Here is a 12,293-nt window from a genome sequence, read left to right on the forward strand (position 1 = left end):
TGTTTGAGCGAGAGAGAAAAGAGGAATAATCTCAAGGGCGTGGAGGAAGGTAACCAAATCTCCTAGGCAACACCTGTGCGGCTTACCAGTAATTTTCCCTCGTTTGGACCCACAGGGTCCAATTTTGTCTTCTCCCCACCCCGTTTGGGAAAAATAATAGCATTGTAGTAGTAAATAAATGAATCAGAGAGTTGGAAGAGACCCCGAGGGTCATCTAGCCCAGGCATCGGCCCTGCAGATGTTTTGGGACTACAACACCCACCATCCCTATCTAACAGGACCAGTGGTCAGGGATGATGGGAATTGTAGTCCCAATCTAGTCCAACCCCCTGGAATGCAGGAATCTCAGATAAGGCAGCTGCTTAGAGCGCAGTGCTGACAACGGGCAAGGTTGCAGGTTGGATCCCCAGCGCATGGGAAAGCTGCCTATTCCTGCCTTGCAGGGGGTTGGACTGGATGACCCTCGGGTCCCTTCCAACTCTACAGTTCTACGATTCTCTGACAGTATTCATGTTTATCATGTTTTTTTAATCATGTTTTTATTACTGGTGCAAAGTGATGTACACCAGCATCTTTTGATAAAAGGGTACAGTATATAAATGGAATAAATAATAATAATGTTGCAACAATATGTAGCAAATAGTGTTATGCATCAAACATCATTGCTTCCCAGGCCAAAAAAAGGGGGGGATAAAGGGGGGAAAGAAACAGACTTTTTAAATGATTATTTCATACAATTAATCTGCCGGTTGGTTGTAAAGGGAAAGCGGTTTGCAAGGAAGATGAAATGATGATGTTATCACTAAAAATTTAATCTGGCTAATTAAACCATCTGTTGCCTTTTAGACGGGGTGGGGTGGAGTGTTGTCTTCATTTGTTACTTTGCTATGTAATTTACTGTTTTTATATTGTATGCCGCCCTGTGATCCTCAGATGAACAGCAGTATATAAATGTCATAAATAATAATAATTTAAAACCTGCAGAAAGTGTGCAAACCACAATAGATTAAAACTTTAGAAAGAACACATACTGTATTTTAATTGCTGCGAGAGTACAATTGGCAGGACATGGGGATCAGAATCATGACAAGGACTAACAATGGTACGATGCAATTTGGCAAACAGCATTATTGGGGAAAGTGACTAAAAAATCAGCAGCAGCAAGGAATTAAGATAAAATTGTGAGTGGTTAACTTCTACTCGGGAACAAAAGTCTGTAATTACGTGTCTGTTGGCAATTCATGGAGGCTTTGTAAAGAATCACAGAATCATAGAATTGCAGAGATGGTAGGAACCCTGAGGGTCATCCGGTCCACCCCCCTGCAATGCAGGAATCTTTGGCCCAAAGCGGGGCCCGAACCCATGACCCTGAGATTGAGCCTCCTGCTCTACCCACTGAGCTATCCCAGACTCTGTTCCACTTGCCTGCGCAGTGACTGAGCTCGGGTAACCACAATTACAAAATATATTATTTGAGCGACCTCAAGGCTGAGAAAGTCGAAGAGATGGCTATTCTTTGAAACTGATTTATGACTTGGCTCATCTGAGAATAAAATTGTATATGTTTAAAATGTTGAAACTTAATAAAAAAAAATTGGGGGGGGGAGAACTAGGAGGGGTCACAGCAGATTCACAATGACCATAACACATTGCAGACCTGGGTGCAAGCTAACAAAATGAATTTCAGTCGGGACAGATGTCAGGTTTGGCACATGGGCAGGAAGAACCAGATGCACAAATATAGGAAGGGGGACACCTGGCTTACTAGCAGGACCTGTGAAAAGGATCTCGAGGTCTTAGTGGAGCACAAGCTGAACATGAGTCTACAGGGTGATGCAGCAGCAGAAAAAGTGAGCGCTCTTCTAGGATGTATAAAGAGAAGCCTAGTGTTCAGATCAAGGGAAGAAACAGAACTAATCTCTTCTGCTTTAGCCAGACCACACCTGGAGTCCTGTGCCCAATTCTGGGTGCCACAATTTAAGAAGGGTGCTGGCAAACTGGAAATGTATGCAGAGGAGGTCTGTATGCCAGCAAGAGCTTTTCTACCATGTAAAAGAGGTGGCGGCGGACTCTCCTTCCTTTTATAAGCGGAGGTTGTTTGACCATCTGCCAGGGATGCTTTAGCGGAGATTCCTGTTTTGCAGGGGGTTGGACTGGATGACCCTTGGGGTCCCTCCCAACCCTACCCTATGATTCTATGACCTCAGAAGGTGTTGGACAGTTAATTGGAGAGTTTTGAAACTGGTAGGATGACCATGGTATAGTTGCGATTCTGGCCCTTCAGTGGGTTGGGCTAGATGACTCCCGGGTGCCCCTTCCAACGCTGTTTCTAGGAGAACAGCACCTGCAGCTATACCCAGTTTGCTGTTCCCCAGGCATGATGAACGCCTTCTGCAGCGGCCGTGTCCCCATCCCTGAGCAAACGGTCAGGGACTCTGACCAGACTTTCCTGTTCAACCTGCTGGCTTATTTGCAGACACCCTGTTTGCTTTGGATGCCCTCTCCATCTCTCTCTCTCTCACACACACACCCCTTTCTTCCTTCTCCCCTTCCACCATCGTCTTGCACAACCTGCAGACGTGCAATGAAGCTGAGCGTTGTGAAATTCAGGACAGATAAAAGGAAGCAACAGAGCTTGAACGGTACCCTGCCAAAGGATACAGCAATGGCCAGCAACTTCATAGCAAATTCATGGCTATGGGTGGCTGTGCTTTGCCTCCACAGTTGAAATGCTTCTGGGTGGCAGTTGCAGGAAACCACAGGAGAGGATGGTCTTGTGTTTGAATCCTGTTTGCAGGTTTCCCGTAATAGGAATCTGCTTGGCCACTGTGAGAACAGGATATTGGATGATGATGATGATGATTTACTAGGCATGATCCAGCTGTTGTTGTTTAGTCGTTTAGTCGTATCCGACTCTTCGTGACCCCATGGACCAGAGCACGCCAGGCACTCCTGTCTTCCACTGCCTCCCGCAGTTTGGTCAAACTCATGTTCGTAGCTTCGAGAACACTGTCCAACCATCTCGTCCTCTGTCGTCCCCTTCTCCTAGTGCCCTCAATCTTTCCCAACATTAGGGTCTTTTCCAGGGAGTCTTCTCTTCTCATGAGGTGGCCAAAGTATTGGAGCCTCAGCTTCACGATCTGTCCTTCCAGACAGATAAGCTATGAGCTATGCCATGCAGGGCCACCCAAGATGGACAGGTCATAGTGGAGAGTTTTGACTAAACGTGATCCACCTGGAGAAGGAACTGGCAAGCCACTCCAGTATCCCTGCCAAGAAAACTCCATGGACAAAGACAACAGGCATGATCCAGGAGCCCTTTCTTATGTTCCAACAATTTTAAAAAATGAAAAAGCACTGTTATATTACCAAGCATTAATATACAGTTGTGTATATTCTTATCCTAATGTGCATATAATTGTCAATAACCTGTTTTTCTTTTTTTCTATCCTCATTCACTCTTTTTCTTCTCTTTTTATACAGTAAATGAAATTCTTCTAATAAAATATTAATAATAAAAACATCCCAACTATCTATCTATCTATCTATCTATCTATCTATCTATCTATCTATCTATCATCTATCTATCTATCTATCTATCTATCTATCTATCTATCTATCTATCTATCTATCATCTATCTTTATTATTATTATTATTACGCCTGATCCACTGCCTCTTGTGGCAGAGTGTTCCAGTTTATCTAAGAAGCTCATCTTCTCCTGTCTCAAATATCCCAATGTTCAGCTTCACCTGCTTGTCCGAGAGTTCTAATGAGAAAAAGAAGAAAACTTCCAGTGGGAGGGAGTTCCGCAGTCCAGCTAAGCACCGGGTGACAAAGGAACTTCATTTTCTGCGTCCGGAATTTGCCAGCGTGGAATCTGCTTATGCTGTCAATGTGTTTCGGAGAAAGATTTTAGGAAACTTTAAAAACCAGCACACACAAAGTCGTTTTATTAGAAAAACAAGTGGTTTTTTATTATTAAAAGAGCAACTTTTCCAACAGCAATTGTCTCCCCCACCCTTATTTTTTTCTTCTTCAACCTTAGCAGCTTGGAAAATGAGAGAGCGCCCACCTCCCGACTTCTGGGCATCTGACGCAGCTTAGGAATGAAAGATGGAGCATACAAAATAACAATAAAAAATAATATGGAGAGATTTGTGGTGCAAAATCCCTTCCGCCTTGAACTGCGCACTCCTCGATTCTTCCATTCCCGGGGTGGCTGCTTCTCTCACCCCAACTCCAGTGTTTTAAAATCCAGGCAAAAAATAATAATTTAAAAACACGCAAACATCTCCTTCCTGTCGCAAGACACACTTTTGGAACAAACCGGAGGCGACTGCTGGGACGGGGTCTGATCAGGAGCCGGCAAGATAAATCCCTGGGAAAGGAGATAAAGGAGGGGACGTGGTTTCCTCGTGTTTTCATTCCCCCATTCCAGGGGCTTCTTGGAAGGCAGGAGGACTCTCCTTCGCTGGTGGCTTTTAAGCCGGCGTTGGGGGGGGGCTGTCTGTCAGGGTTCTCTAGCTGGGGGTCCTGTGCTGCAGGGGCTGGACTGGATGACCTCCATGGGCCCTCCCAGTTCTACAGCCCTGCTTCTCTAGCTGGGATTCCTGCCTTGCAGCGGGCCAGACTAGATGACCGCCAGTGCCCCCTCCCAACTCTGCCAGCCCCCCATTCCTACTACCTGTGGCGAACCTCTTCTTGACCAGCGACATGCGGTACCCGCTGCCCACCAGCTCCACATCTGCCCCGGAAAGGGTGCTCCCCTCGCTGGTGAACTGGGCTGCCACCGGGCTGGGCTTGCTGGGACCAGTCAGGGGTTCCCAGCTGGCCAGGAGGCGGCCGGATGCTGCAGAGAAAAGAGCAGAGAAGAGATGGACCCAAGGGAGGAGACGGTGCCCATCAGATTCCAGAGAGCTGCTGCTGCTGCTGCTTCCCCGCACAGGGGGGCGGGCAAGAGGAAGAAGAGCCATCCTAGCATCGGCGCCACCCCGTTGGCCACCTCACCTGGGTGCCCTTGGGTGCCAGGGAGGTCCAGGAGCCGCCACAGCAATCGCTTCTCCTCCAGGTTCCTGCAAGAGGGGAGAGAAAGAGAGAAGCTGGTTTGGCCATTTCTACATTTTGCTGCATCGCCTGCAGAAAGAACTCCGTTGGTGAGAGCCTGGTGTTGATGACGCCAGGGCCGCAGGTTCAATCCCCGTAAGGGACAACTGCCTATTCCTGCACTGCAGGGAGTTGGACTGGATGACCCTCAGGGCCCCTTCCAACTCTACCATTCTAGGATTTCTACCCCCTTAGGGACGTCCCTGGGAATGGCTTTGACTGGCCAGGTGAAGCAGGTGAGGGGAGCCGAAGGGTCTCAGACCCCCAGTGAGTTAGGGGCTTCCCCTGCGTGTGAAGACAGGCTCCAGCAGACGGAGTGGGCGAGACCAAGAGGGGGGGGGTCCCCAACGGTCAAGAAGGCGGTTTCTGTTTGTGCTGCTGTAATGGTGCTGGTTGCTTCCTCACGAGTAATCCTCTCCAAACTCTGTGGCTGGTTTTTACAGAGCTTTGTTATATACATATGTACAAGACAGAGCAACAAAAAGCATGACCGTTTTATCCCGAATCAGAATCCGGAAGCGCCGCCCTTCGGGACTTCCGCCAACAGAACATGCTCGGCGTTCTAAATCTCCTCCTCCTCTCTGTGCGCCTCTTTTCACCCCTCCGCTGTTGGGGTGATAGGGCTGGTGGAGAACCCTCCCCACTGGAACTGCCAAGCTGGGGAGCCAGTACTATCTCCTCTGGCACCTCCCCTTCCTCAGCTCTCTGGTCTGACCCTCCAATGCTCCCCTCTGAGGACCTTCCCTCCTCAGCATCCTCAAGGCTCTGCACCGCTTCCTGAGGGTCAGCACCACCTCCTGTGGACGGCTCCTAAGCCCTGCCCTCCTGGGCTCCTACTGCACCAGAGAGCCCCTGTCCCCACTTCCTGGAATCTCCGCTGACCCGCTGGTGGTCCCCTGACAGCTGTCCACCTGGGAAGGAAGGAAAACCTTGACCCTCAACCTCCGCAGAGACATCACCTTGCCGACAAAGGTCCGTGTAGTTAAAGCTATGGTTTTCCCAGTAGTGATGGATGGAAGTGAGAGCTGGACCATAAAGAAGGCTGATCGCCAAAGAATTGATGCTTTTGAATTGTGGTGCTGGAGGAGACTCTTGAGAGTCCCATGGACTGCAAGAAGATCAAACCTATCCATTCTTAAGGAAATCAGCCCTGAGTGCTCCCTGGAAGGACAGATCGTGAAGCTGAGGCTCCAATACTTTGGCCACCTCATGAGAAGAGAAGAATCCTTGGAAAAGACCCTGATGTTGGGAAAGATGGAGGGCACTAGGAGAAGGGGACGACAGAGGATGAGATGGTTGGACAGTGTTCTCGAAGCTACGAACATGAGTTTGACCAAACTGCGGGAGACAGGAGTGCCTGGCGTGCTCTGGTTCATGAGGTCACGAAGAGTCGGACACGACTAAATGACTAAACAACAACAACAAAACCTCCGCTGGCTTGTGGGAGAAGAAAAGGCTCAGGAGCAAATCTGGAGTGGAGTCCCTAACTCACCTTCCAGCAATTGCATCTCACCTTCCAGCAATTTCTGCAGCCAACATCTTGCTCTCACGGAATAAAAAAAAAATAGGAGAGTTGGGACCCCAACCCCTTGCAATGCAGGAATCTCCTGTAACCCAGGCCGAGAGGGGGCTCTTGCCCCCGGACACACAGCCCTGGCTTGCGCCCCAAGGAGGTTACTTGGGTGCTGCTAAGGCAGCTGTTTGCCTTCACCCCCGGAGGCGCACTCCGTTGCTTCTCGAGACAGGCGGATGCCAGCCACAAGACTCCCTTTCCTCTTGGGGAAATGCATCTGCTTGGTTTGGGGGCCAATGAACTGTGGGGGTGCAGAATCCTAGAAGTGCAAGCTTGGAAGGGATACCCAAGGGTCCTCTAGTCCAACGCCCTGCAAGGGAGGAATCTTTCTGCCCAACATGGCTTGAACCCACGACCCTGAGATTAAGCGTCTCATGCTCAAGCAAAAAAGCATGGTATCTGAAAAACGGTTAAAAGCCTTCTTAAAAACAGTGTTGCCTTTTAGCCCTTGTGCAGCTATGATTCCCGGCACCCTTAGCAAACTACAGTTCCCAGTATTCAGGGGCAGAGACTTCTGGTGGAATTGCATTTGCCTTTTTCATTGTGAGAACAGAATGCTGGACTAGACGGGCCATTTCCCTGATCCAGCAGTGTTATTCTACTCTTATAGAACCTCCAGGTCCAGAAGCAGTCTATCTCAATTCCCCAGTCCTTGTGAGGACAGGATGCTGGACTAGGTGGGCTGTTTCACCACCTTTTTGGCTCCCGCTAAACTTGGGGTCCCCCCCAGACCCCTGGATTTCAGGTCCCGTGAGATCTCCAAGTTCACCGGAGATCGAGCACCCAAGCTCAACCCTGCTCCCCAGGCTGCCTCCGGTGACTCACTGTTCATATGGCCTGTCGTGCCCTGGGGCCTGCTTGCAAAAGAGCGACTCGCCCAACAGGCATTTCTGGTCCCCCCTTGAGAAACTGTTGACTCCTGGGGACTGTCTGGGTGGCAGAACCAGTCGTGGCTCTGCGCTGAGATATGGCAACCTCCCCAGAGGACAGATTTATTCCTCCCCAGAGGACAGATTTATTCGTATTTTCTCTGGAAATTGTTTTTTGGTCCCGTTTGCAAAAAAAGTCACTTCTTCCTCCAGAGGTGGCATCTCACTCGGAGCAGAACCTGCCAAAATCAGCTGGCGTGGCTCACTGAGCTTGCTCTGGTTTCGGTGAGTCTACTCTGAATAGCGGTCACCCTGAATTTGGCTACCCAAAAGATTTAAACAGGACAGGTTGATGTAGCCAAAGCTACCTTCTGCTGAGCTAGACCATTCGTGGAACAGTAGAGATGGAAGGGACCCCAGGGGTCATCCAGCCCAACCCCCTGCCATGGTTCATATCTAGCTCAGATTTGTTGAGGCAGTGGTGGTGCAGTGGTTAGAGTGCTGGACTAGGACCAGGGAGGGACCAGGGTCCAAATCTCCCTGCTCAGCCCCATAGAGCTCATTGGGTGATGCCTTAGGGGCCAGTCGCTCACTTTCAGCCTGACTTTGAGAACCAGTTTACAACTAGGAATCGCAGCTAGATTATCAGACCTATACAACTGGAATCTCAGGGTCATGGGTTTGAGTCCCACGTTGGGTGATAGATTCCTGCATTGCAGGGGGTTGAGCTAGATGACCCTCGGGGACCCCTTCCAATTTGATGATTCTGTGTGAAACGGCTGACATCCTCTCCACACAGGACTGCCCTGGGTGGACCTTGCCTCATGTTTGGCCACCTTGGATTGAGTGCAAAGAGGTTTGTGGCAATTTCCACCTGCAAAGAAACCAGCTTAGATGGAAGGGACCCTAGGGGTCATCCAGCCCAACCCCCTGCCATGGTTCATATCTAGCTGAGATTTGTGGAGGCAGCGGTGGCGCAGTGGTTAGAGCGCTGGGCTAGGACCAGGGAGGGACCAGGGTCCGAATCTCATTGGGTGATGCCTTGGGGGCCCGTCGCTCACTCTCAGCCTAGAATACTTTGCAGGGGGGTTGCGACCAAGTGAAGAAGTTGCTCTCCCCTCCTTTACCTCCATATAATTAATTTAAGTACAGGTGAAACTCGGAAAATTAGAATATCGTCGAAAAGTGCATTCATTTCAGTAATGCAACTTATTATTTTTAATTTTTCTTTTAATTTTTACAAATGCTTTCTTTTGAAAATTCCACAGTAATAAAACAAATAGTTACAATAATACAAAAATAAACATTGCTATTACATTTCATTAATTACATTCCATTTATAATTGACCCGCCTAACGACAAATAATTACAATTACAACAAATAAAGGCTTGGCATATCTTGCTTTGCATGTCATGCATCTATCTCATAGATTGGTTTCACCTTTTAAGTTGCATTACTGAAATAAATGCACTTTTTGGCGATATTCTAATTTTCTGAGTTTCACCTGTATATAATTTAATACGAATTTAAAAGTTGGCCTGCTGCGCTTCCAGGATGTTTCTCTTTACTCCCTTACTCGGTGGTGGCGCCTGCCCTGTGGAACACCCTCCCGTCAGATGTCAAGGAAATAAAAGCACTATATGGCTTTTAGAAGACATCTGAAGGCAGCCCTGTTTAAGGAAGCTTTTTATGTTTCATGTTTTATTCTGTTTTTAATATGTTGGGAGCTGCCCAGAGTGACTAGGGAAACCCAGCCAGATGGGTGGGGTATAAATAAATTTGTTGTTGTTGTTGTTGTTGTTGTTGTTGTTACTCACTGCTCAATGTAACAATTAAATAATGATAATGATAAAATGTTAAAATGCACCAAAGTATTTCCTAATTCCATTTCCATACTTAAGATTTCCACTGTTAACATAGGAAATACTTCTCCCAATTCCATTTCAATATATTAACATATTTTAGAATTTTAGCATTCCCCCCCCTTTTTATCCCCTTCTTTGTTTCCCATTGACTTGAGACTTTTATTTAACTGTCACGTATTCCCAAATGTTAAGCAGGGTTCCCCTTCACTTGGTCAGCCCACAAAAATCACGCGTTATAAATCAATATTCCACAAACGCAGCAAGGGTGGAATATTAATTTAATAAATACCGTAGTAATCATGAACTTGTCCGTGAAGCTGGAGGTCTCCCTAAGACAACACCCCCCCCCTGTCCCTAAGAAAACCAGACCCGGATCTCACCATGAAGCGCTCGGCTGCGGCTGGACGTTGGCAGCCGGTTCTTCGATGGGCAGGAGGATCTGGACGTTGCCGAGGGCCGCAGCCGAGGCCAAAGCGCCCGTGTTGTAGCTGTAGTCGATGCGTACCCGCGTGGCCTCAGACCCACATGCCCAGTCCACGGAGAGCTGCAAGGGGGCCCAGCGTGGGCCTTGCTTGGAGTACTGGAGTCGAGGGGCCGGGGGTGGGGGGGGAGAGAGAGAGTCGGAAAGACAATCCTTTCTCTCTCCCTCTTTGGAGAAGGGTCATCCAGCCCACCCCCAGCCATGCAGGAGCCACGGGGGGATCATGGAAAGGTTGAACCAAAAGGGACCCCAGGGGTCATCCAGCCCACCCCCAGCCATGCAGGAGCCATGGGGGGATCATGGAAAGGTTGAACCAAAAGGGACCCCAGGGGTCATCCAGCCCACCCCCGGCCATGCAGGAGCCACGGCTGGTTCCGGACTCCCGGTGGTCTCGGGTTGCTTAGAGAGGATGGGGATCTGGAAGCACTGCAGGGGGGCGGTTCCTGGACGCCCTCCCCTTTCCTCAGCTCTTCCCTCCCCCAACCCAACGACCCGCAGGGCCCGTCTGTTCCACCTGGTATCTGAGGAGGGTGACGTTGTAGTACGGGGCGCCCGGCGCCTGCTCCGCCTGCTTCTGGAGGTGTGTAGTGAGGGCGGCCATGTTGAGCCAGAAGTCCTTGATGTGGGAGTCACTCTGCGAGGCGTCACTTGGGGGGGGGAGGCGGAAGAGAAATTCATCACCACCCAGGAGGTCAGCCTGGTTCTGTGGGGTGCCCCCCACAATCCGAGAGGAGAGGGACCCCCTCCTCTTTGCTCTCCCTCCCTTCTCCAACAAAGCCCTACTCAGAGTAGACCCGCTGGAACAACAGGCCAACTTGGCTCTCCACTGCTTTCGGGGGTCTGGCTCTCTGCCCCACGGATTGAGCTCCCCTCTCTTTCTCCCCCCCCCAACCATGTACAATTCTTGGGGGTCCGCATAGGCCCCCGCAGTGGGTTTGGCGGAGCCCCAGGGAGAAAGCAGAACAGGGCAGCTGGATCCAGCCCTCTGAGCGGAAGGGACAGAACCCTGCCTGGCTTTTCCTTCAGTCGTGCGAATCTGTTCTCTCTCGCACGAAGCTTTGTCTCTCTCTTTCTCACACACTCGCCACTCGCACGGTTTCTCACATGCACACCGTCTCCCACAGGGCACTCTCCGTCCGTCCGCCCTCCCCCACATGGTACCTGAAGAGGAGTTCGGTGTTGGGAAGGAACTGGTCGATGGCGGCCGTGTGGCGCAGGCGGAAGCTGAGGACGGGGGGCGCAGGGGCGCTGCTAAAGACGCGCAGGATCCCCGCCGGGAAGGACATGGTCAGCTCTCCCGTGATCTTGACCAGGCAGCTGCAGGAGAGGCGAGGAAGAGCGGGGCATTATCAGCCCCTGGCCCTATTTGCTCCCCCAAATCCAAGCGCTGTCCGTCCCCTCCCAGGAGCCCCCTTTAAGCTCAAGGAAGGACTACTGCTTGCTTCTGCAAAAGAGCGCCAGCTTGGCTAATGTATTGCAGTGGGAGATCCCACTTCCTCGTACCTACGGGACCGCCTCTCCTGGTATGCCTCGCGGAGGACCTTAAGGTCCACAAACAACAATACTCTGGAGATCCCGAGACATAAGGTGGCTAGATTGGCCTCTACTAGAGCCAGGGCCTTTTCAGTATTGGCCCCAACTTGGTGGAATGCTCTTTCCCAGGAGACCAGGGCCCTGCGGGATTTGTCATCTTTCCGCAGGGCCTGCAAGACAGAGCTGTTCCGCCTGGCCTTTGGGTTGGACTTAGCCTGACCCCTGTGTTTTCCTCCCTCATGGCCTGGATTTATGGACTACTTGAAATGAGGCTGCATTTTAAATTTTAATACTGTATTTTAATCTGTATTTTAATTAATTGTTTTTATGTTTTACTGTTGGTTGGTTTTGTTGGTGTGAGCCGCCCTGAGCCCGGTTTTTGACTGGGGAGGGCGGGGTATAAATAAAATATTATTATTATTATTATTATTATTATTATTATTATTATTCCCCACATCTGCTTGCAAGTCATAGAACAGTAGAGTTGGAAGGGACCCCTGAGGGCCTCGAACCCACGACCCTGAGATTCAGAGCCACATGCTCAACCAACTGAGCAGAGAGATCTGGGCAGAGGCGGAGGGAAGTTCAGCGAAGCTGGCTGGTGTTTCATTGCATTTTAAATATTTTGTTGGGAGCTGGGGAAACCCAGTCGGATGGGCGGCATGCAAATAATAAAATTGTTTTAAAAATTCCTTCCAGCAGCACCTTAAAGACCAACTAAGTTTTTTATTTTGGTATGAGCTTTCGTGTGCATGCACACTTCTTCAAATTGTTGTTGTTGCACGCAAACAGGAAAAGTTTACAGATCTGAATCCGTGGCTGTGCGAGAGAGAAACCACCCATATTCCCTGAGCCCGCGTGCCAAG

The 12,293-nt window shown here is 49.8% G+C and overlaps 1 protein-coding gene across 4 annotated transcripts in view; it reads right to left on the bottom strand.

Annotated features, from left to right (window-relative positions):
- Positions 1–3,951: 3,951 nt before the first annotated feature.
- The window catches only part of FCHO1 (FCH and mu domain containing endocytic adaptor 1), a 50,404-nt gene continuing 42,062 nt past the window's right edge, over positions 3,952–12,293 (bottom strand). For all 4 annotated transcript variants that reach the window (XM_035119339.2, XM_035119338.2, XM_035119332.2 and 1 more), the window contains exons 24-29: positions 11,056–11,211; positions 10,409–10,541; positions 9,794–9,993; positions 5,010–5,074; positions 4,687–4,851; positions 3,952–4,380 (exon numbers count right to left, since the gene is read on the bottom strand). In XM_035119339.2, coding sequence (XP_034975230.1) covers positions 4,358–4,380; positions 4,687–4,851; positions 5,010–5,074; positions 9,794–9,993; positions 10,409–10,541; positions 11,056–11,211 — 742 coding nt within the window. In that variant the 3' untranslated portion in view covers positions 3,952–4,357. The remainder of the gene's footprint in view (positions 4,381–4,686; positions 4,852–5,009; positions 5,075–9,793; positions 9,994–10,408; positions 10,542–11,055; positions 11,212–12,293) is intronic.

This window comes from Zootoca vivipara, chromosome 6 (assembly GCF_963506605.1).
Source record: "Zootoca vivipara chromosome 6, rZooViv1.1, whole genome shotgun sequence".
Classification (NCBI taxonomy): Eukaryota; Metazoa; Chordata; class Lepidosauria; order Squamata; family Lacertidae; genus Zootoca; species Zootoca vivipara.